The sequence below is a fragment of the Indicator indicator genome, chromosome 30 (genome assembly GCF_027791375.1).
Source record: "Indicator indicator isolate 239-I01 chromosome 30, UM_Iind_1.1, whole genome shotgun sequence".
In the NCBI taxonomy this organism is placed as follows: domain Eukaryota; kingdom Metazoa; phylum Chordata; class Aves; order Piciformes; family Indicatoridae; genus Indicator; species Indicator indicator.
In genome coordinates this window covers 13,035,766-13,059,429 of record NC_072039.1, presented here as the reverse complement: position 1 = coordinate 13,059,429, position 23,664 = coordinate 13,035,766, and the positions used below count along the sequence as shown (strand labels likewise).

Genomic DNA, 23,664 nt, shown 5'->3' with positions numbered 1-23,664 from the left:
TGGGGCCCCAACCACCTCCCTGGACAGCCCATTCCAGGCTCTCACCACTCTCATGTGGAAGAACTTCTTCCTCACATCCAGTCTGAATCTCCCCACTTCCACCTTTATTCCATTCCTCCAGTCCTGTCACTCCCTGATATCCCAAAAAGTCCCTCCCCAGCTTACTTGTAGGCCCCCTTCAGATATTGAAAGGCCACAATAAGCATAATTAGCACCGCGCTGTCCCTGGTTTGGGTTTTATAGGCTCTGCGTTTGTAGGGAAAACAGAGTCCAAGCACATTTTGGGCAGCCTGACTGAACAAGGGGAGGGTGGTTCTTTATTTTAGAACTAACTCCTGTATTTTTCTCAAAATAAAGAAGTGATGGCAAAAATTGAAGGCCTGGCTGTTACTTTTTGAGACACAAAAGCTGTGTGGGTGGAAGAAATGATCACAGGATATTTGGATACAAGTCCTGGCCTCAGTTCCTCTGGGATTGCCTCTACCACAAGCAGCCTGGGCTATCGTGGTGCAGGTGTTGAAGAGGTTAAGGTGGGTCTGTGCTTGGGGTCTTTGGGATCTGTGCTTCCCAAGGACCCTGTCCTCAGATGTGCAGGGCTCAGACAGCCCTGTGGAGCTGGAAGGGAAAATCCTGCTCCTTCTGTGTGGTGTGGCGAGAGTCAAGCCATGGGGTGACAGCGATGCTGTCCTGCTGCAGTCTCGTGGGGAGCACCAATAGGCCTCTTGTGCCTCTCTGCTCCATCAGGGGCAACTTTGCCAGCATTTAGACAAAGGGAACAGTTTGTGCCAGGAGTTGGGTTGGCTGGGTCAGTCCTTCCCTCTAATACATTTATTGCTAAAAGTGAAAAAGGAAATATTAACTTTGTTTTCATTTTTTGAGTACACTGTCGAGGTTGTGCCAGAAAATTGCTGTTCTGCTAAAGAGAGGAGTGCTGCATGGAGCAACGGCAGCGGGGAGCAGCCCCAACATTTCCTCCGCATGCCTAAAGCTGCCTCTGCAGCTGCCCCAGAGCCCCAGCCCAGCGGCCAGGCCGGGTGCTGTCTCCCCTGGTACCCTCGGGGGTCCTGCTCCGTTCTCCCGGTCTTGCTTTTTCACTGTAATCCGTTAAAAATGTCCTGAGCGCTCTCGCTGGGATGCTCCCTTCTAGCAGCGCCGGGACTCGAACAGTGGTCCCTGACTCCGCGCCGCGGGGGCCGCCGGGGCCGGAAGCCGTCCAGGCAGTTCCGGGGCCGGCGGTGTCCTCTGCCCGCCCCGCCGCCCTCTCTGCACCATGCTGTTCGCCCGAGCCCTGCGCTCCGCCGCCTCCTCCCTGCGCCCGGCGCTCCGCCACCCTCCCCGCCGCCTCCTCCTCTCCTCCTCCTCCTCTCCCCGCGGCCTCCTGCCGCCACCCGGCGCTGCTCCGCCCCTGGCGCGCTCCCTCTGGCAGCTGGGCGGCGGCGGCTGGCGGACGGCGCTGCTCCGTCCGTGGCGGGGCTCGGCCGGCGGCGTGTCCTGCGGCTGCGGCGGACTCCACACCGAGGGTGAGCCGGGAGGGCCCTGCCCGGCGGGGAGCGCGGCGCCGGGAGGGAGGAAGCGTGCGACCACCTCCCGCCGTGCCGGGCAGCACGTGGTGGGGGGGGAGGAGGGGGGAACGACCGTCCCCAGCGCTGGAAGCGGCACTAACCCCCCCACACCTCTGCCCCGCAGGGGACAAAGCCTTCGCCCAGTTCCTGACGGATGAGATCAAAGAGGAGAAGAAGATCCAGAAACACAAATCTCTGCCCAAGGTGTCGGGCGGGTGGGAGCTGGAGGTGCACGGCACGGAGGCCAAGCTGGTGCGGAAGATCGCCGGAGAGAAGTGAGTGAGGCCCTGGGGAGAGGCTCTGTGCCCCGAGGGGCTGGGAGAGAGTAACTGGGGAGTGACCCTGCTGAGAGGCCTGGAGCATCGCTGTGGGGAGCAAAGGCTGAGAGCCCTGCGGCTGCTGAGCCTGGGGAAGAGCAGCCCCAGAGGGAATCTGAGCTAAAGGAGCTCTGGGGGGACAACTTTTCACATAACTTTGTTACTCTTGAGTGTCACAAAGTTTCCTGCAATGTTCTTGGAAGCTGGAAAAGGGCAGACTGAGACTGGAGATGAGGAAGAAATTCTTTCCAGTGAGGGTGGGGAGACACTAGAATAGGTTGCCCAGGGAGGCTGTGGATGCCTCCTGCCTGGAGGTGTCCAAGGCCAGGCTGGATGAGGCCTTGAGCACCCTGAGATGGTGGGAGGTGTCCCTGCCCATTGCAGGGGATTGGAACTTGGATGAGCTTTAAGGTCCCTTCCAGCCCATTCTGATTCCTGCATTAAAGGTACCAGTTCAGCCCAGTGAAGCTTGTTTGTGAGAGCAGCTGGAGGAAGGAAGCAGCACTCAGATGTCTTTAGCTGGAGTACCTTGGTTGGTTCTGGCTGTGTGAATTCCACACCACGAGGCTGTCCCCACAGCAGAAGCTTCAAAGAGCAGGGATTTGGGTGGCTGTGTTCTGAATGCACTCCAAGCTGAGCTGTTTGTGTTTCTCCTGAAGGATAACAGTCACCTTCAACATCAACAACAGCATTCCACCCTCAGCTGATGATGAACCACAAGAAGGGCAGAAACCTGATGAGCAGGAGGTAACTCTGGATGTGGCTCAGTGATGGGAACAGAGAGGGAAGTTGGAACCTTGCCCTTAAGGGTTTTTTCCTCTCGAACTTTGGGACTTTGAAGTCACAAAGTGCTGCTAGTTTTGGGTTGGCCACCACTTGTCTGTGACCCTCCTGTCTGCAGCAGAAAGGCAGAGCAGGGTGGGAGGGATCCAGAGGGGAAATGACAGCACTGGGGACAATTTCTCCATTGCCTCCCCTTCTGGCATTGCTGTACCCACTGAGAAGGAGCTGTGCACTTGGTCTGTGTGCAGGCTGTGCCCTGCCAGGTGTCCTCCATGAAGGAGGGCAGGCACAGGCAGCTCCTGCTCAGAAGAGGAGCAATGGGTTGTCAGGGAGGGACAGATGCTGCCAGCTGCCATTTTACCTGTGTGAGCAGAGCAGAGAAGGGGCTGAGGGCCATTGGTGAGGCTGAGGAAGGGTTGGGTTGCCCTTGGCCAGGTCAGAGGCTCCAGAGAGAAGGTGAAGGGCCCAGGTGTGCTGCTGGGCTGTGCTGCCAGCACCTTGGCTCCTGTTCAGCCTCCAGTGCTGATGCAACTTTTCTCTTTTTCAGCCTGAGCTTACATCAACTCCAAACTTTGTTGTGGAGGTGATAAAGGACGACACGAAACAGACCCTGGTTCTGGACTGCCATTACCCTGAAGATGAGGTGGGTGTCAGCCTGCACCCAGCCCTGGGCTGGGCCTCACTGTGTGCTCTCTGTGTGGCTGCTGGCAGATCTCTGCCCTCCAGGGTGCTCTGGGATTGTGAGTCTGCAGAAAGCACAGGCTCCTTATCTCTGCTTTTCCAAACATGATAGCAAGTGGTGGTGTTTGCAAGGACACTCTCTGGGGAGATGTTCCCCTCCTTCCTCACCTGCTGCCCAGCTGCTTATTGAACTCTGTTGAAGAAGGGAGGCTCCACTTGGCACAGCAGCTTGAGAGGGGTGAGAATGGCTACAACAGGACAGATTTGATAGAGGGTCTCAGTAACTCACAAATCTTGCTGTGAGGTGTCACAAAGAGAAGCAGGGGAGAAAACAAAAATGAAGGGCATAGGCTCACCCTGGTCTTTGTGATTTATTCTGTTACCAGCTCCTTTATGCAGCCAGCCCTGCCCAACAAGGGTTGTGCCACTGTGGGATCAGCTCTGTGAGGAGCAAAGGCTGAGAGCCTGGAGAAGAGCAGCCCCAGAGGCTATCTGAGCAATGATTAAAAATATCTAAAGGGTGGGGGGCAAGAAGGGACCAGGTTCTTGTCAGTGGTGTCCTGTGATAGGAGAAAGGGCAGTGGATACAAACTGGAACCCAGGAGCTTCCACCTCAATATTAGGAGCAACTTGTTTGGTGTGAGGATGCTGGAACCCTGGAGCAGGCTGCCCAGAGAGGTTGTGGAGTGTCCTTCTCTGGAGAGGACCTACCTGGATGTGTTCCTGTGTGACGTGCCCTAGGTGACCCTGCTCTGGCAGGGGTGTTGATGATCTCCAGAGCTCCCTTCCAACCCCTACTATTCTGTGATCTATGACACAGACAGAGGTGTGCAGGGATTTAGAGCCACAGACAAAAGGTTTTTGACATGGTTGTAAAGCTCAGGCTGCTGCTGGCCATCAGAGCACTGCTGGCAGCATGAGCTGGGCACTGAGTTCAGGGGAGCTGCTGTGTCCTGTGTGTCTGTGCACCCCTGGAGAGGGGACAGGCACAGCTTTAGGACTGCTCTTGAGGTGTTGCCTGTGATGTGAGTCCTGGCTTTGGGATGAGACTGCTGAAGGTGCCCAGCAGCTGAGGCTGGCTGCCTTGCATCTGCCCTCCCCTTTCAGATTGGACACGAGGGAGAGGAGGAAAGTGACATCTTCACCATCCGGGAGGTCAGCTTCCAGCCCACAGGAGAATCGGACTGGAAGGACACCAACTACACCCTCAACACAGACTCCCTGGACTGGGTGAGTGCTGCTCACACACAGGCCCTGGGCTGCAGGGCACCACAGGGGCTCGTCCAGATGTCTGCCTGCTCCTGCCTGAGTCCTGTCCCAGATGCCAGAGAGGAGGCATTGCCCTGCTCCTCCCCAGGGTGCCATGGGATCATGGCTCTGCTGCCAGCTGAGCATTGTTAGGTGGTCCCAGCAGTAGTGCAGTGCTGGTGGCATGACTGGCAGTCACAGAGTCCCAGCATGGTGGGGTTGGAAGGGACCTCATCCAGTGCAACCCCTGCTCAGGCAGGGCACCCACAGCAGCTTGCCCAGGAGCACAATGCCCAGGGGGGGCTGGAAGCTCTCCACACAAGGACACTCCACAACCTCTCTGGCCAGCCTGCTCCAGGCCTCCAGCACCCTCACAACAAACAACTTTCTCCTCCTCTTCACATGGAACCTCTTGGGTGCTAGTTGGTGTCCCTTGTCCTGGGCACCACTGAGCAGAGTCTGGCCCCAGCCTCTTGCCCCCACAGCTCCTTTAGCTCTTGCTGAGCATTGCTCAGCTCCCCTCTGGGGCTGCTCTTCTGCAGGCTCTCAGCCCCAGGGCTCTCAGCCTTTGCTCCTCACAGAGCTGCTCCAGGCCCCTCAGCATCCTTGCAGACTCCACTGCTCTCTCTCCAGTGGTTCTCTCTCTTTCTTAAACTGGCTACAAAGGAATCCCCAGGCTGAGATCCTGTGCCCTGTTCCATGCTCCCCCTCCCACTTCCCTCCAAACATTACAGCCAAGGTCAGGCCTGTTGAGCAGGGGACAAGTTGCTCCCTGGTCTCCTGTGGGAGGTGAATTTGATGACTGGGAGGCAGTGTCCAGCTGCCAGGGGCCTCTGCTAAGGAAGTCTCCTGTGTCTTGCTTGCAGGCTCTGTATGACCACCTGATGGATTTCCTGGCTGACAGAGGTGTGGACAATACCTTTGCTGATGAGTTAGTAGAGCTCAGCACTGCCCTGGAGCACCAGGAGTACATCAAGTTCCTTGAAGACCTTAAAAGCTTTGTCAAATGCCAGTAGGTTAAACTAGGAACCTTCTCTTCAAGTGTGGGCATCCCACAGCACTGCTCCAGCCAGCAATACCCAAATGCATCCTCACAGCAGGGATGAAGAGTAAGCAGCTTTGGATGTGGGGACCCAGGAGTCTCACTTGCATTTGGGGATTGGCATCTATCTTGCAGACCAGATCAAGGTCTCTGCTATCATGGTTCAGAATTGCCTCACCCTTCCTGGTGGCTTTTGTACAAATATGAATGTGAAGAATAAAATCTGCTCAACACATCACTGACAACTGCTGCTGTCTCCTCTGCTTGCTCTGTCACAAGTGGCACAGAACTGAGGCTGGGGTTGGGCTGGGCCCAAGCCGCTGCTGGAGCAGCTGCTCCCAGCTGGTGCTCAGCACTGCTGTGTCCTGCTCGGGAGTGTGCTCCAAGGAAAACTACTCCAGCACCTCCAGCCAGCACTGTGCCCTCAGGGAACAGACCTCAGGGTTACAAACATGGTGGTGGAGGAGCCCTTTGAAGCAGGGGTGTGCTGCCAGAAGAAACACCTGAGAGAGGCTGCAGCCCTTCAGATCCAGCATAGTGACTGAAACTGCTGCTCAGAGGCACTGCTGCAGGGCAGCAGCTGCTGGCTGCTCCTCAGGCCAGCATCTCCATTATGACCTTCAGGCCACAGGTGAGGTTGAAACAGACCCCAGTGTGCAGTGTGAGCTGTGAGATGACGGAAACACAGCAGTAAGGCTGAACTACACTAGAGAGGTTTATTTCCAAACAGACACTGTGCCATTGAAAGTGCAGGGCAAGGCAGAGGGCTGCCTCTTCAAGTAGCTTTTTGACACAGCAGGTAAAAATAAACACAGAAATAGAGCAGCTCTGGGTGGGGTTTAGTCTTGAAGTCCTTCCAGTAAAAAAGAAAAAGCAGCTGGAGCAGTTTAGAGGAGAATTGTCCAGGAGTCACAGACCTTTATAAAAGGAGAAAATGAATTGTTGGTGTACAGAGCTGAAGGCTCTGCTCCTCACACCCATAAGGATGGTAGTAAGCAGCAAAGCTAAGAGCTTGCTGGCTCCAGCTTGAGCCAAAGGCTGGGGGGGTGGGAGTTCCCAGAGGCCACCTGAGGAGGCTGCAGCTCAGGTGAGTGGTAAAACTTTTCTTGAAGCACCTGAGCAGCTGCTTCACACAAAGCTTGGAAGGTAAAGTTAGAGGGCTAAGGTACTAAATGTGACAGAGCACCTCCCCTCTGGGGACAGGATGGGAGAGCTGGGGCTGTTCAGCCTGGAGAGGAGGCTCCAGGGAGACCTTAGAGCAGCCTTCCAGTACCTGAAGGGGCTTTAAGGTCCCTTCCAACCCAAACCCTTCTGTGATTCCATGATTCTGTGAAGGATTCCCTAACCCAGCAGTTAAGGGAAGTTTTGTCATTTGACTCTTCCTTTCACTGTTACTGGTAGTCAAGAGCAAAAGCATTCCCAAGGAGGTTTGTGGGCAAAGCAGTAAGTCCATGCCCTGGCACCATTCTTGTGTTTTCTCCCCAAGTCAGTGAGGTGGCTGCAGGCCTCCCGGACTCACCGCGCAGCTCATCAGCAGGTTTGCCTCTTCTTCCATGCCCCTGGTGACAGTGAACTCTGGGTTGTGGGAGCACCTCTGGCTGTGCTCTGTGACAGTGCTCTCCAGCAGAGACCGGAGCCTCCCTTCTGTCATGTCCTGGGAAAAAGGGGCACAAGACATCTGAAGTTGCTGTCTGCAGCTACAACTTGCCCCTGGGCAGCAGCAGCAGCTGCAAGCTGGCACATTTAACACAGCTTACCTGGGTGCTGATGTACAACCCACACTGGCAGAGCACCAAGTGATTCCTCACGGTCAGGCTGTTCCTGGACACAACATGCAAGGAGCATCATCACCACCACAGCCTGAGCATGGGGAGGTCATAGCAGAGACCCTCATGGCTGGAGATGATCACTCTGGGGGTTATTTGTTGGAACTAACACTAACAGCAGCCTTCCCCCACTGCTTTTGCCCATTCCCAAGTCCAGGCTGCTGTAAGGGGAGCGGAGGAGCTGAGTGCCACCACCAAGGGTTTGCTTACTTCCTGCAGACAGGGCAGATGAGCTGCTCAGGGGCATCCCAGCCCTCCAGCACGGCGTTGAGGCACTCCTGGTCGAACCGCAGGCTGCGTTCGTACTCCTCCAGCACCGCCTGCTCTGCACACAGCAAAGCAACCCTCAGGCAGCTGCTGCCAGCACACCTCTGGTGCTGGGCAAGGCAGCTGAAGCAGCTGCTCCTTGCTGAATTCTTGCTTAGGATCAGATTTGCACCCTTGACAGAATCATTCCTGCTAAATCCATTTCTCCTACAACTCAGTCTTCAGCCACTCTCAAGTGGGTGACTTTTTCCAACCAACACCTCTAAATTGATCAATGCAGGTTCCCACAGCTCCCAAACTCTTCAGTCCTGTTCCTCTCCCCTCATTAGCTTCCCACAAACCTTAAAACATCCCTTAAAACTGTCAAAAAACAGTCTCAGTGCATCAGAGGTTTCTAAGGAAGCTGTCTCCCTACATCACATGGCCCACAGGGACCATGGAGGGAAGCCTCAGCAAGTCTGAATCCCCAGGAAGTCAGAGCTACCACAAACCAAATGTGTCAGCAAGAGTGCAGAGAATTTACCTTGCAAGATCAGTTCTTGCTGGATCTCCTCCAGTACTGCCAGCTCATCAGGGTCCTCCAGCATCTGAAAGGTGCATCAGTCACCGATTGTTTCTCCTGGCTACTGCCTCACTTGGCTTCCAGCACCTGACTGAGCTGCCACTGTAGTGTACATTCCCCCTCCTGCTGCTTCTGTCTGCTCAGAATCTGTATTGGCAAAGCCCTGGACTGTGTAAAGCCATCAAGAACATCACACATTGAGGGCTGGAAGCCCTCTGCTGCGAGGCCAGGCTGAGAGAGTTGGGCTTGGTCAGCCTGGAGAAGAGAAGGCTCCAGGGAGACCTTCTGGTGGCCTTGCAGTGCTGAAAGGGGAGATCAGAAAGCTGAGGACTGACTTTCTTAAGGCCTGTTGCAACAGGCCAAGTGGGGATGGTTTGAACTCAAAGAGGGAGATTGAGAGTGGAGAGAAGGAGAAATGTTTGACACTGAGGGTGGGGAGAGCCTGGCCCAGGCTGCCCAGAGAGATGGGAGCTGCCCCATGGCTGGCACCAGTGCAGGTCAGGTTGTTTGGTGCTCTGAGCAACCTGCTCTGGTTGGGGATGTCCCTGCTGACTGCAGGGGTTGGACTGGATGAGCTTTAAAGGTCTCTTCCCACCCAAACCATGATTCTGTGCAAGGCCACCCACAATAGATCCCAGAGCAGAGCCTGCCCAAGGGTTTGTTTTCCAGAAGGATGCAGTTTCAGTCCTGTTCTGAGGGGTGGTTGGACACAGACCAGCTCTGGAAACCGAAGATGAGGAACCCTCCCTGCCATGACTCACACACAGTGTGTGAAGGAAATGAAGACATTCCCTACTTGTGGGCCTAAAGGCAGCACTTCCACAGCACAGCAGCCTGCACTAGCTGCAGGAGGAAACCCAGACACACAGAGCTTTGCCACTCCAACCAGTGGCAGACTGGAGCTGCAGAGACGTCTCTGGTGCACCTGCATTAGACACACAGACAGCAGCAGCCCAGGCGTTTGTACTGACCAGGGACAGGGCCTCCGTTGCCACGACGGCTGGCAGGCTCTGCTGCCCGGCCTGCAGCGTCTGCCACTCCGTCTCCATCACCTCCTGCACCAGCAGCGCGCCCGCAGCCGGGCTGCAGACCCTCTCCCCGGCCTGGCGGTACCGGTCCAGCAGCTTGGCTCGGCTGCTCCTCAGCCTCTCCATGCAGCGCTTAGGAGGGAACAAACCAACACGGGGCCCCTTAGTGCTGGGGTGAGAAAGCGGTTTCCAGCGAGGAAGGCATCCCGCAGGGACTACCCGGGAGCGGGCTGACAGCTCCCGCCTCGACCGGCCACGCTAGACCCTCACAAGGAGGGCTCGGGAAGGGGCCCTGGATCGGCCTGCTCACGCACCCGGGAGGGACCGAGCCGGGGGCAAAGCAGCAGTCAGGACCCTCCACCCCAGCCCCACTCACTCGGCGGTAGGTCTCTTTCCAGGGCGGCGCGGCCGGGCTCTTGTACCGAGCGCGGTGCTGCCGGAGCGGGGCCTCCATCGCCCGCTGCAGCGGCAGCGCCGGCGCCGCGAGGCACGCCGGGAAATGTAGTCCCGGAGAGGAGGTAGAGCGGCGATGGCGCCGGAAGTGGTACGGCGGAGCGCCGGAAGTGGCGCAGTGGTGAGGCGGCGCCGATGGCGGGCGAGTGGGGCTCGGCCGAGCAGTGGCGAGCGGTCCTCCCGCAGCACGCCGTGCTCAGCCGCCTCCGCGACCGCGTCCCCACCACCACTGCCGCCACCACCCGGCCGCCGCTCATCCGCAACCTCCTCCTCGGCCTCGATGGGGATCTGCTCCTCTGGGATGGGGAGTGCAGTGCTCTCCACACCATTGGCCTCCGCCGCCTCGGCGGGCCCGACCCCACGGGGCTCAGCCGGTACCAGGTGGGGCCTGGCGCCGAGGGAAGCAGTGAGGGGCCGGCGAGAGGGGATGAAGGCAGTGAGGGCTGTGATGGGAGGGGGCTGAGCGGAGTCGTCACCGAAGGCCCCGCGGCGGTGGTCACCCTTCAGGCTGCTCTCGGTGAAACTTTGCTCAGTGAGAACTTAAGCTTTGGCCTTGGCTGTGGCGGAGAGCAAGTTCTTGTGTCATTCTGCATCTTGTAGAGGCTGTATAAATCAGTCAAGATGTACCACTCTTCTGTGAACAATATCAATACAGGCTGGGGGGTGAAGGGCTGGGGAAGGACTTGGGGGTGTAAAGCTGAACAGGAGCCAGCACCGAGCATTGCCAGCTCAGCTCCAGCCTGTCTTGGGCTGGTCCCTAGCAGCAGGGGCAGGGAGGGGATTCTGCTCTGCTCTGGTGAGACCCCTCTGCAGGCTGGGGTAGTTCTGGAGTCCTCAGCACAGCACAGACCTGGGGGAGAGAGGCCAGAGGAGGCCACAGCAATGCTGGCAGGGCTGGAAGCCCTCTGCTGGGAGCCAGGCTGAGAGAGTTGGGCTTGGGCAGCCTGGAGAAGAGAAGGCTCCAGGGAGACCTTCTGGTGGCCTTTCAGGGCTTCAAGGGGAGATCAGAAAGCTGGGGACAGTTTTTCTCAGGGCCTTTTGTGACAGGACAAGAGGAGATGATTTGAATTCAAAGAGGGAGATTGAGAGCGGAGAGAAAGGAGGAATGCCTGACACTGAGCAAGGGGAGAGCCTGGCCCAGGGTGCTCAGAGAGGTGGGAGCTGCCCCATGGCTGGCACCATTGCAGGTCAGGTTGTTTGGGACTGTGAGGAACCTGCTCTGGTTGGGGATGTCACTGCTGTCTGCAGGGGGGTTGGACTGGATGAGCTTTAACGATCCCTTCCCACCCAGCCCAGTCTGTGGTTGTGTGGTGGCTCATCCTTACTGCAGTATTTGTCTTTGCAGACCCTTCTCTGCATAGACCCTCCCCTGTTTGAGGTCTACCAGACACTGCTGAGCCCCACCCAGCATCATGTGGCTCTCATCGGCACGAAGGGGCTCATGGTGCTGCAGCTGCCCAAACGCTGGGGCAAGAACTCAGAGTTTGAAGGTGGGAGATCCACAGTCAACTGTAGGTGGGTGAGACCTCTGGGGGTTACCAACACCCTTGTCCTGCTGTGCTTCCTCCACAGCCTCTCCTCTCTTGGGGCTGCACAGACTCAAAGACTTTGGCTGTATGGTGGTTGTAGGGACAGTCACCAGTGAAGTTGTTTTGGCTCAGGAACTTGGTGATTGCCACTGCTGAGGAGCAAGCTGCTCCCCTCTGCTATTCTCCAGCCTTTCTGGGGTCTTTTAGCTGTGGTGGCTAAAAGCAAACATCCAGGTTGAGGTAACAAAGTGCTTCCAGTTACAGCTGTCCCTCCAGTTTTAAGATTAATACAGCTAATGGCTTTGAAACTTTTTAAGCAGGTTCCTAGCTCCTCTTCCCCAGCTTGCCTTCAGAAGCCAGCTTTGTGTCTCTTGTCACTGTGTATTTCTGCTCTGTATTTCAGCACAATTCCCATTGCAGAAAGGTTCTTCACTAGCTCAACCTCTCTGACCCTGAAGCACGCTGCCTGGTATCCCTGTGAGACACTAGAGCCCCACATCGTGCTCCTGACCTCAGATAACACTATAAGGTAAAACCTCTTTGCAGTCCATGTGCTAGGTGTTATGGTTTTGCTACAGTCAGTTGGATTCTCCCTGGATATTTAGCCTCCTGCCATTCCTAGAAGGGTTACCTGCAAAAAAGAGGATAGGAGGAATTTTAGGCTGATACCAACTGGTGTCCCTTCCCCAGCAGGGACTCCTCCAGCACTGCCAGCTGAATGACTGTCACTGCTCTTCCTTCTCTCTAGGTTTTACAATCTGAAGGTTCCTCAGAGCCCTGTCAAAGTGATTGCCCTTTCAGACACTGAGGAGGAGACCTTTACAATCAACAGAGGGTAGGTGTGCTGCCTTCTATTGCAAAGGCTTTGCACGGCACAGGCTCTGGATTCAGTTCTGCTTTTAATCAGTGACAAATGTACCTGGAAATCCAGTGGGATTTCTTTTCATGGGCTTCTTCCTAGCACAGGAATTGCACTTTTGTGGTGTTGCTTTTTGCCATCCTAAAGGAAAGCAGCAACCAAGCATAGAGCTGGGTGATTGTCAGAGCAGGCAGTGGGGAAATGCACCATTGACAGTGGGCTTCAGAGGGGCTTTCGGAGTGGGGAATGTAGAGATGATCTTTTTATTTCCCTCTTGGCCTAGTTGGAAAGGGAGAACTTGAGGGTCCCTACTAGTCACAGCCTGATGCACTGCAAAGGAATAGAATCATAGTGCTGGTTGGAAAAGCCCTTTGAGCTCATCCAGTCCAGCCTAAACCTCCCCTCAGTACCCCTCCCCCTTGTCTCCTGTGAGCTGTGCTGGAGGCTGCAGTGCAGGAGGGGCAGGAGGAGGATGTCAGCTGTGTGCTCTGGCTGCTGAGCATGCCAGGGCCCACAGAGGGGTGTTCAGCAGTAAGTCAGTCAGAAGACTGCTGGAGAGGTGCTGAGCAGGCATTTGTCAGCTGATGCTCTCCCCTGGTTCCACCTTGTCCCCAGGAGAGCCTACACAGCGTCGCTGGGGGAGACTGCGGTCGCCTTTGACTTCGGGCCCCTGCTGCCGGTCCCAAAGAGTGTCCTGGGGCAGCGAGGGGGTGAAGAGGTGCTGGCATACCCCCTGTACATCCTCTATGAGAATGGAGAGACCTTCCTCACCTATGTTAGCCTGCTTCAGAGGTGGGCCCACATCACCCTTGGCATTGCTGGGCTGCTGCTGTCTCTGTATAACACTAGGGCTGCAGAGCTGTTGCTCTCTCCAGCTGGGGCTCTGGGCAGGCTGGGGGCTGGGCTGAGTTTAGTGCACTGCAGCTTGGTTTCTCTCTGTGCCACTACCAGTGGACTGAAACCCAAGACTTTTGTGGATTTAATCCAGTTTTGTGGAAATACAGCTTTCAACTTGATTGATCTAGATGTTCAGGTTGCCACTGCTGAGAATCCACTGGCCATTATTAACCATCAGAAAGCTGAACTACAGATGCTAGACTCTTAAAAGATCACAGAATCATAGAATCATTGGGGTTGGAAAAGATCTCTGATGTCATCTAGTCCAACCTTCAACCCAACCCCACCATGGCCACTAAACCATGACCCCACCTGCCATGGCCACACCTTCCTGGAACACCTCCAGGGATGTGGGGACTCCACCACCTCCCTGGGCAGCCTGTGTCAATCTCTGACCGCTCTTGTGCCGAAGAAACTTTTTCTCATCTCCAACCTAACCCTCCCCTGATCCATCAGATCAGTGTGTCTGAGGCTGTCCATGTGTGTTCTGGAGCTCTTGGTTCACAGCATGGACATCCTGAGCTGTGGCAGTGGCATTTGAGGAGATGGAATATTTGAAGATCCTAGAGGGTTGTCAGGTGTGTTCCACAAGGAAAAGTCAAAGATTTAAAGATAATACAAGAAAACTGAAAGGTGGAAAACTTGCATGTTCCAAGGGTGAGTGGATGTTAGGATGTGGTATTTAGGCTACAAACTGCTCTGTCTGCCTCAGCATGGAGCAGATCCTGTCTGTAGGCAAGGGAATGGGCTACAGCCCTCCAGAGGCTCTACCTAGAGAATTGCCACCCACAAAATGCTGCTTGTGAAGTGCTTCATTAAGCAAGAAGCCAATTAAGTAGTAAGTATAATTAACCTGAGCTGTCCCTGGGTGCTTTGTGTCCTGTCACAAGATTTCCTCTTGAATTTTCTGCTGTCTGGCTTGGTTGCTTTGAAGGCAGAAAGCATGAAGTGCTGAGCTCCACCCTCTGCTCTGAGATCTCCTCTGGGTGGGTGCAGGTCAGACTCCTGATCTGCTCCACTCAGATGGAATTGGACACAGCTCCAAACCTTGGCCTGGTTTGGGTTTTTCCTTTACATCATTGTGGTTCCTTATAATTTATTGGAATCCCAGTGGACAGCAAGTTCTCCATGGGACAGCATTGTGCCCTTGTTGGCCAAGTGGGTCACTGGCATCCTGAGGGGCATCAAGAAAAGTGTGGCCAGCGGCTCTAGGGAGGTTCTCATGCCCCTCTATTCTGCCCTGTTGAGAACACTCGTGGAATACTGTGTCCAGGTCAGGGCTCCCCGGTTCAAGAGAGACAGGAGAGAGTCCAGCAGAGATCTCTGGGGCTGATGAAGGGACTTGGAACATCTCTGCTATGAAGAAAGGCTGGGAGTCCTGGGGCTGCTTAGTCTGGAGAGGAGAAGGCTGAGAGGGGATCTGATCAATGTCTATCAATGTCTGAGGGGTGGGGGTCAGGAGGAAGGGGCCAGACTCTGTGTGGTGGTGCCCAGGGACAGGACAAGGAATAAGAGGGACAAGCTGGAACCCAGGAATAAACTTGTTTGGTCTGAGGGTGCTGGAGCCCTGGAGCAGGCTGCCCAGAGAGGTTGTGGAGTCTCCTTTAGTAGATTGTTGCAGGCCCCACCTGGATGTGTTCCTGTGTGCCCTGCTCTGGCAGGGGGGTTGGACTGCATGACCTCTGGAGGTCCCTTCCAACCCCTAACATTCTGTGATTTTGTAGCTATTGTGCAGCAGGCAGCAGTGAGGAGCCCTCCTCGGCCCCCTCTGTTGTGAGCACCCCTTCTTCACTGCAGCACCAGGAACCTGGGCAGGCTGCTGGGGCCCCTGCCCATGCACCCCGCAGCAGAGGACAACTACGGCTACGACGCCTGCGCCGTGCTGTGCCTGCCCTGCCTGCCCAACATCCTGGTGATCGCCACGGAGGCCGGCGTGCTGTACCACTGCGTGGTGCTGGATGGGGAGGAGGAGGAGGAGCAGGTACTGGCCCGGGCTGTGCTGTGCTCTGCGCAATTCTGTGTCTGTACTCAAAGCTCCTGGCTGCAAGATGGCAGAGGGCCTGGCAGCGAACGCCAAGTGCCAATACATGAGGTGCAGCCAGGCTGCCTCCTGTGCCAGCCAGGCTCTGGGACCTGGGTGACTTTCAGGGCCAGTTGTGTGTGCCCTGACAGTAGATCAGCTTTTGGTTAATCTTATTGTGGAATACTTCAAAGAGCTTCTCCTCCCGCTTTGCCCTAGGGAGGCCACACCTGGAGTCCTGGGTCCAGGGCTGGGCTCCCCAGTTGAAGAGAGACAGAGAAGTGCTGGAGAGAGCCCAGGGGAGGCTGCAAAGCTGCTGAGGGGCCTGGAGCAGCTCTGGGAGGAGCAAAGGCTGAGAGCCCTGGGGCTGAGAGCCTGCAGAAGAGCAGCCCCAGAGGGGAGCTGAGCAATGCTCAGCAAGAGCTAAAGGAGCTGTGGGGGGCAAGAGGCTGGGGCCAGACTCTGCTCAGTGGTGCCCAGGGACAGCACAAGGGGCACTGGGCACAGACTGGAAGCCAGGAGGTTGCATGTGAAGAGGAGGAGAAAGTTGTTTGTTGTGAGGGTGCTGGAGGCCTGGAGCAGGCTGCCCAGAGAGGTTGTGGAGTGTCCTTGTGTGGAGAGCTTCCAACCCCCCCTGGGCATTGTGCTCCTGGGCAAGCTGCTGTGGGTGCCCTGCTTTAGGGGCAGGGGCTGGATTGGATGATCTCCAGAGATCCTTTCCAGCCCACACCATGCTGGGGTTCTGGCATTCTAAACAGAAACTCTGTTTCTGAGACAGACTTGTTCTGAGTAAAACAGGGGCTTGAAGGACTTTCCCTGCCCACAAGTCCGCTGGCCTAGGTCATGTCCATTTCTTGCTGCAGTTGGTGTTGCCATGTCTGTCTCCAAGATGTCTCACAGAAAAATTCAACTCTTTACAGTCAGAAAAGTCTTGGGACCCAAGATCTGATCTCATCCCTTCCCTGTATGTGTTTGAATGTGTTGAGCTGGAGCTTGCACTGAAGCTGGCATCAGGAGATGAAGAAGAACCTTTGGAGTCTGATTTCTCTTGCCCAATCAAACTGCATCGAGGTAGGGCTGCTGCTGGGGCTTGGGCTTTCTCCTGCTTCATTTCAGGTGTTCAGGGTCCAGGTGTTCACAGGTTACATTGGTGGCAAACTGGTGGCAGAGCAGGGATTTGCCTGATGCCTTTAAGTGCCATGGAAAGAGCAAGCTTGGGAGGTGCCTTGGTGCTTGCCCCAGGGCAGGTTCCAGCTGATCACCCAACACTCAGTTCCTGCAGCTGTGGCTACAGAGTTGTTCATCTGTGGTGACCCCACCCTGGAAGGGGCTTCTGTGGTGGTGTTGATTCTGGGGAAGATCTGGGGTCTGCTCATGGGACTGTGGTGTCAGGGTGGGGCAGGACACAGGGGCTGGGTCTTTGTGGTCAGCACACTGCTCTGCTGGCTTCCTCCCTTTGCCAGTGACTGAGGGAGATTGGGAGGAGCTCACAGCAGGGCAGCAGCTGCTGCTGCAGGCAGAACTCATCCTCCAGGTCAGTGCCTGGGAGCAGGATGTTGATGCTGCCTGCACAGCAGGGCGATGCAGGCTGGCAGGATGAGTTCCTCAGTTTGGTGCCATTTGCTGTTGGGATTTCAGATCCAAAGTGTCCCTCCAGATACCACTGCACACACGAGGCAGGTGTGCACAGCGTGGGGCTGACCTGGATTGAGAAACTGCACAAGTTCCTTGCCTCAGGTGAGTCTGAGGCACTCTCACCTGAGCAGCTCCCTTTGGCTAGGATCAGGTTGGTGGATGTGGGGAATACTGAGATCCCCTCCCCCTGCAGAGGGCTCTGGTGCATTCTGACAAATCTCTTTGCAGATGAGGAAGACAAAGACAGTTTACAAGAGCTGGGAGCAGAGCAGAAGTGCTTTGTTGAACACATTCTTTGTACCAAACCACTGCCCTGCAGGTAAAAGCCAAACCCTTTCTGCTGCTTCCAAGCGAGTGAGCTGCCATGGGAAATAGTTCTTCTTGGCTTTGGGGGTGAAGGGCTGGAAAGCAGCCCTGAGGAGGTGGACTTAGGGGTGCTGGGGGTGCAAAGCTGGACAGGAGCTGCCAGCCCAGCCCCAGCCTGTCCTGGGCTGATCCCCAGCAGTGTGGGCAGCAGGGGCAGGGAGGGGATTTTGCCCCTCTGCTGTGCCTGCTGAGACCTCCCCTGCAGTGCTGAGGCAGCTCTGGAGCCCTCAGCACAGCACAGACAGGGACCTGGTGGAGCAGGGCCAGAGAGGCCACAGCAATGCTGGCAGGGCTGGAGAGGAGAAGGCTCCAGGGAGACCTTCTGGTGGCCTTGCAGTGCTGAAAGGGGAGATCAGAAAGCTGAGGACTGACTTTCTTAAGGCCTGTTGCAACAGGCCAAGTGGGGATGGTTTGAACTCAAAGAGGGAGATTGAGAGTGGAGAGAAGGAGAAATGTTTGACACTGAGGGTGGGGAGAGCCTGGCCCAGGCTGCCCAGAGAGGTGGCAGATGTCCATCCCTGGATCCATTGCAGATTTGGGCTCTGGTTGCAGATGTCCCTGCTGATTGCAGGATGGACTAAATGACCTTTAAAGGTCTTTTCCAACCCAAACCAGTCTGGGATTCTCTGATGCTCTTTTGCTGCATTCTTGCCATTAAATTAACAAAGTCAGGTCAAGAGAACTGAAGTAACAGAGATTTCTGCATTAGGATTCTTCATGCCAGGGGGCAAACTCCTTCTGTGTCCCTGTCTGCAGCCCCCTGTGAAAACAGCAGCAATGTTCACTTCCATGGTCCTTTGAGCCACTTGTTGAGGATCAAACCCTGCCCATGATGTGTTGAGCTTGGTCAGGCCTCAGAGGCATCATTTGCTGGGCTTGATGGGCTCAGAGGTGCTTCCCAACAGTAGTGGTTCTAGGATCTGCATCTTGAGCTGCTGCTCTCCTCACTTTCGTAAGTCCTAACCATGTTTGTAGGCTGCTTTGTACCAAGCACTGCAGGTGCAGGCAGTGGCTGTCAGGAGCTGTTCAGTTTGGCTGAGGTCACCTGCAGGGCTCCCTGAGCCAGCACAGCCTCTCCAGGGGGGAGAGGACATTTGGCCCAAGAGATGGTGCAGGAGCCCTGCACTCTCCTGAGGACTTCTGAGCCTTGCATGAGGAGTGGGTCATGGGGCCTGGGTCACGGCAGGTTTCAGTGCTGGTCACAAGGATGCTGGTCCTGTTCTGCCTCTCCAGCTGGAGGAGCCTGTCCTGGGGCAGGAGGTGTGGTGGCAGAGGGACTCACTCAGGCTTGCTGAAGAGTGTCTGGTGTAGGCTACAGCCAGAGCTTTTCTGGAGAGTCAACCTGCACGACTTCAGCCACAAAGAGCATTTCTGATGAGCTCATTGTTGTGTTTTCTTCCCCTCAGGCAGCCTGCTCCCATCAGAGGGTTCTGGATTGTCTCTGACATCCTGGGGCCCACCATGATCTGCATCACCAACACCTATGAGTGCATCACGAGGCCACTCCTGTACGTGGCTCCTGCTGCATGACAGGGACCACAGGATGCTATTGGATTAGCCTCTTGATCCTTTCAGCCCAGCTCTGCTCCTTGCAGCCCACACAGAGAAGTTTCCAAAGCAGCTGTGCTTTGTCTGGGGGGATGGGAAGGTGCAGAGTGGTGGAGGTGGCTGTGTGACACGCGGAGGGCAGGCAGTTTGTTGCTTTCAGTTTGTTGCCCAGTGGTGAGTGTGTGGCAGGACCCCCCCAGCAGAGCCAGGGTCAGGGTCTCTTATGGGCCTTAAACTCTCTCTGCAGTGTTCTCAAACACTTAGAGGTCCTGTGAGCCCCACTCTGAAGTGACAGAGGTGGGTAGGGACTGGGCAGGCTGCTTGGAGCACCAGGGTCCTTCTGCTGTCCAGGTGCTTGCTTGCCTCCTTAGGGAGCTGTCCTCTCCTCAAGGGAAAGGACGTTTATGGTTCTTGTTAGTTTGGGCTGTGGCCACAGAGGGCTGTGGGGATTTGAGCTCCACCAAGCCTGCCTGGAGCTGGGTTTGTCACCTAACTGAAATACTTCCTCTTAAACACTTGTGACTGACTGCTGCAAGACATCTCCTTGCACAGTGGCAAGTTCCTCCCTTCAGATAGCTCTTAGGCTGCCCTAGCTGATGTTCTGGCCTAAGCTGTGTTCTCCCTGGCAGGAGCACAGTGCATCCTGCATCCCCTCCCCTGCTCTGCAGCAGGGAGGATGATGATGTGGATGCTTCCCCGCTCCGCATCCTGGCTCAGTCCCAGCACTCCTTTGAGAAGCACATCCGAGGGATCCTGCAGCGCAGCTCTGCCAATCCTCTGCTGCTCAAGTAAGTCAAGATGCCTTCCTCAGGGAGCTGGACTCTCTGGAATACTGTGTCCATCACCTCCTGCTTAAAACTACTGGCACAGGCTGCCCAGGGATGTGGTTGAGGCCCCATCCCTGGAGACATTCAAATCAGCCTGGCTGTGGCCCTGGGCAGCCCGATTCGGCTGGAGGTGTCCCTGCTGTCTGCAGTGGGGTTGAAGATGACCTTTGAGGTCCCTTCCAGCCCAATGCAATCTGTGAAGCTGTGAACAGTGCCTTAGACATGGCAGTAATGGGGCACAGGTTGCACCCCTCTGTACAGGGATGGTGTCCCAGCAAGTGACAGAGGAGGCTGGGGATCATCGTGCTCCAGGGGCTCCAAGCAGGGCTGAGCTCAGCTGCTGAGGCTGCTCATCACTTGTCCCACTGGGGTTTGAGTATCTTTAAGATACTCTGGGATTTCCTCATGGAAAAATGCTTTACAGCACAAGGATTTAATGTTAGCCTCACTTCCCTAACTCAGGCCCCAGTAAATGCTGTGAGCTGTTCAGCCTGTCAGGGTGAGACTGCCAGACCCTGCCTCTGCTCTCCTCAAGGTCTGCTGATCCAGATGCTGCTCCTCCCCCTGAAGAATGCCTGCAGCTCCTTAGCAGGGCCACACAGGTGTTCAGAGAAGAATACATCCTGAAACAAGACCTGGCCAAGGAGGAAATCCAGCAAAGGTAACACAGACCCTCCAAAATCTCTGCTCTACCCTGAGTGGAACAGCAGCACCAAGCACTCCCCTCCTGGGCTAACCCTTGGCAATGAGAATGAGCTCATGGGGGACTAACCCTAGAATTGTTTGGGTTGGGAATGACCTCTCAGGTCGAGTCCAACCCTCAGCCCAACACCACCGTGGATGAAGACAGGCTGAGGGAACTGGGGCTGTTCAGCCTGCAGAAGAGAAGTCTCCAGGGACACCTTAGAGTAGCACTTCAGTGTCTGAAGGAGCTGCAGGAGGGCTGGGGCAAGGGACTGCAGTGACAGGACCAGGGGCAGTGGTTTGAAATGAGAGCAGAGCAGATTGAGATTGGATGTGAGGAACAAGTTCTGCCCCAGGAGGCTGCTGAAACCTGCAACAGGTTGCCTGGGGAGGTGGTTGAGGCTCCATCCCTGGAGATATTGAAGGTGAGGCTGGACAGGGCTCTGAGCAACCTGATCTTGCGGAGGGTGTCCCTGCTAAGTGCAGGGACTTGGACTGGATGAGCTTTGGAGGTCCCTTCCCATCCAGACATTCTGTGGCCATTAAACCATGGCCCCAGGTGCTGTGTCCACATTTCTTGCACACCTCCAGGAGAACTTGTGCTGAAAACTGAGCAGGGAAGGCAGCAGGGAGTATGACACAAAATACTGCTGCTGTCAGTCTGCCTGGGGGTGGCAGGACATCTTCTGACCTCAGCAAAGGAAATCTGCATTAAATCTCCCCTCAAACTGCAGTATAAAGCTAGGAGAGAAGGGAAGAGCTGCTTCTCACCACTGCCCTTGGTTCTTCCTGCTCCAGGAGCACAAATCAGTGCTGGTGTTTGTGGTGTGGGCTGCTGTGCTGGCTGGTTTGATTGGTCTTTGTTTCAGAGTGAAGCTGTTGTGGGGACAGAAAAAGAAACAGTTGGAAGACCTCAATTACTGTCGAGAGGAAAGGTGAGTGTGGGCTGCTGCCCCTTCATGCTGCAGGCAGTGTGACCCCAGGGAGGGGTGAGCACATCTGGAGCTGTGATGGAGCTCCAGCTCCTCAGCCTGCTCCTCACCCCCAAGCCAATGAGCGTTTCCCCTCGGCTCAAGGAAAAGCCTGCGGGAAATGGCCGAGCGCTTGGCAGATAAGTACGAGGAGGCCAAGGAGAAGCAAGAGGACATCATGAACAGGTGAGTGCAGCCTGGGGCTCTGGGGGCAGGGCTGGCTGGAGGCTCTTTGATCAATCAAAGTATTTTCTGGGCATGTCTGAACCTGGTTGATGTCCACACCAACTGATTTCAAGCAAACTCCCACAGCATTGACCCCGTGGAAGGCACAGATGTGGAAAACCACCTGGGAGCAGCTGCTGGTGGGGCTTGGCCTCTGCTCCCAAGGAGCTATGGGAGAACAACAGGGTGTGGGCTCCAGCTACACCAGGGAAGGGTTAGGCTGGACAGTAGGAAAAAAATTTGCACTGAAAGGGTTGTGAGGCTCTGGCCCAGGCTGCCAAGGGAGGTGGTGGAGTCCCCATCCCTGGAGGGGTTTAAAAGCTGTGCAGATGCAGTGCTTGTGGGTATGGCTTGGTGCTGGGCTTGGCAGAGTAGGGTTAATGGTTGGACTTGATGATCTTGAAGGTCTTTTCCAACCTAAATGATTTCATGATTGGAAGTTGTGAGTGTGGTAGAACAGAGCAAGCAGGAGGTGGCAGCTGGGTTGGGTAGCAGACTGGGAGCCAGGCATCCTCAGGCACTTTGCAGCTGGCAGTGAGTGGGCAGGGAGGGTTGAGCTGCTGCAGGGGCTCTGCAGAGGAAGAAGTTCTTCACTAGGAGGTGGTGAGACACTGGCACAGGTTGGCCAAAGAGGCTGTGGATGCCCCCTGCCTGGAGGTGTTCAAGGCCAGGTTGGATGAGGCCTTGAGCAGCCTGGGCTGGTGGGAGGTGTCCCTGCCCATGGCAGGGGCTTAGAGTAGATCTCTGAGGTCCCTTCCAACCTGAGCTATTCTGTGATCTTAAAGCTTTGTCTTTTCCAACCAAAACGTTTCCATGATGCTGAACTGCTCTGTGCTGGGGCCAGTGGTGGTTTGTCAGTACCAGTTCAGGTCCAGGTGAGCCCTTGCCAGTCAGAATTGAGACAGCTGGAAGAGCAAAGTCAAGTCTGAAGCCTGGGAGCTGAGGAGGAGCCTGCAGGGCTGGTGTGGGCTCAGCAGGAGGTCAGCTTATGCAGCAATGATTCTTGCTCTGTACATCCAGGATGAAGAAGGTGCTTCGGAGCTTACATTCTCAGCTCCCTGTCCTGTCAGACACTGAGAAGGACATGAAGAAGGAGCTGCAGACCATCCATGACCAGCTGCAGCACCTGAGCAACGCTCTCAGACAGGTGAGAGGAGGAATGGGATGGCTCTGGTCAGTCCCTGCCAGCACCTGCTGAGTGTGCTGACAGGATTCAGTCCTTCAGTAGAGCAACAGGAGCCAAACTGGCACCAACTCACCACAGTAACCTCTGATCCCTGTGAGTGATCCAGACAGGACCTCTGCAGTTTGGTGTAAACTCTAAGAGAAGGTCTCCACACAGACCAAGCAGTAACCTTCTGTTCCTATGTGGCAGGGAGTGCAAAAGCCAGGGGGTTCTGACCCAGAGAGGATCTGTTTGCTGCAAGGTTTGGACCTAGGCAGCTTTCAGCCTGGCAGGCAGGGCCAGCACTGACTGGGCTCTTGTGCATGTCCAGGTTAAAATGAAGAAGGAATACCAGCAGAAGAAGATGGAGAAGGGGACTGGCTCCCGGAAACCCAGCATCACCCTCAGTGCCTACCAGAGCAAGTGCATCCAAACCGTGCTGAAGGAAGAGTAAGTTGAGGCTGGGTTCCTCCTCTGCAATTCCAGCCTGGCTTGGCAGTGCCTCCACAGTGCCAGCAGCTCTGGCCCTCTCCTGCTATTGCTAAGCTCAACCTGCCAGGGGATCTTGTGGCTGGGTTCTGATTGCATTTCTTTGTCTTTAGGGGAGAACACATCAGGGAAATGGTGAAGCAGATCAATGATGTCAGAAGCCACATCAACTTCTAAGCTGTCTCCCATGAGGAACCTCCACCAGAAGGCTGGAGGAGCTTTAATTTTCCCTGGTGCCTCCCCTTGTGTATTTAGCACCACAGCTTTCACTTCCTGTTTTGTAAGGAGGAAGTCTTCAATAAAATACTTTTGTTATGACTGTTCAGGGGCTGCTGGGGTTTTAGCTTTCCAGAAAGGCAGGAGGAGGCAGCAGCAGCTCTTTAACCCTTAGCACAGGTGGGGTATGGGGATTGTGGGGATCACTGTTTCCTTCAGCTCCTTGGGCTTCCTTTGGGAAGGCTTCTCCTCCCCTGGGCCCAGGGCATGGCTGTGTGGGGCCTGTGGCAGGAGGGGAAAGCATTGAAGCGCAGAGACTGCAGCAGGGTTTTGTTTGTTTAATTTGGAACACTCTCCATAAGGACACCTTCAGTACAGTTAACAAATGGTTACACTTGAATCCTGCCCACAGCAGAATTCCACACCCACAGTTGCACAGGACACCAAGGGCGTGGTTCACTGGA

At 55.6% G+C, this 23,664-nt stretch overlaps 3 protein-coding genes across 3 annotated transcripts; 2 read left to right on the top strand and 1 right to left on the bottom strand.

Moving 5' to 3' along the window:
• The first annotated feature begins 1,270 nt into the window (after positions 1-1,270).
• On the top strand, positions 1,271-5,861 carry C1QBP (complement C1q binding protein). Its single transcript, XM_054394273.1, has 6 exons — positions 1,271-1,520; positions 1,687-1,837; positions 2,539-2,626; positions 3,210-3,305; positions 4,451-4,573; positions 5,458-5,861. The coding sequence occupies exons 1-6, from the start codon at positions 1,271-1,273 to the stop codon at positions 5,605-5,607; spliced, it is 858 nt and encodes a 285-aa protein (XP_054250248.1). The 3' UTR covers positions 5,608-5,861.
• Positions 5,862-6,353: 492 nt separating this feature from the next.
• RPAIN (RPA interacting protein) lies at positions 6,354-9,770 on the bottom strand. Its single transcript, XM_054394281.1, has 7 exons — positions 9,693-9,770; positions 9,260-9,448; positions 8,250-8,313; positions 7,670-7,784; positions 7,391-7,454; positions 7,153-7,287; positions 6,354-6,550 (listed from the first exon to the last, which is right to left on the bottom strand). Exons 1-7 carry the CDS (start codon positions 9,768-9,770, stop codon positions 6,521-6,523), a joined length of 675 nt encoding a protein of 224 aa, XP_054250256.1. The 3' UTR covers positions 6,354-6,520.
• A 134-nt stretch (positions 9,771-9,904) lies between these two features.
• NUP88 (nucleoporin 88) lies at positions 9,905-23,290 on the top strand. The gene is made up of 17 exons (XM_054394471.1): positions 9,905-10,150; positions 11,115-11,284; positions 11,702-11,827; positions 12,047-12,133; positions 12,773-12,949; positions 14,852-15,035; positions 15,995-16,145; positions 16,713-16,811; positions 16,938-17,028; positions 18,482-18,583; positions 19,253-19,411; positions 19,986-20,111; positions 21,004-21,069; positions 21,211-21,291; positions 22,351-22,477; positions 22,827-22,945; positions 23,098-23,290. Exons 1-17 carry the CDS (start codon positions 9,905-9,907, stop codon positions 23,159-23,161), a joined length of 2,175 nt encoding a protein of 724 aa, XP_054250446.1. The 3' UTR covers positions 23,162-23,290.
• Positions 23,291-23,664: the final 374 nt, after the last annotated feature.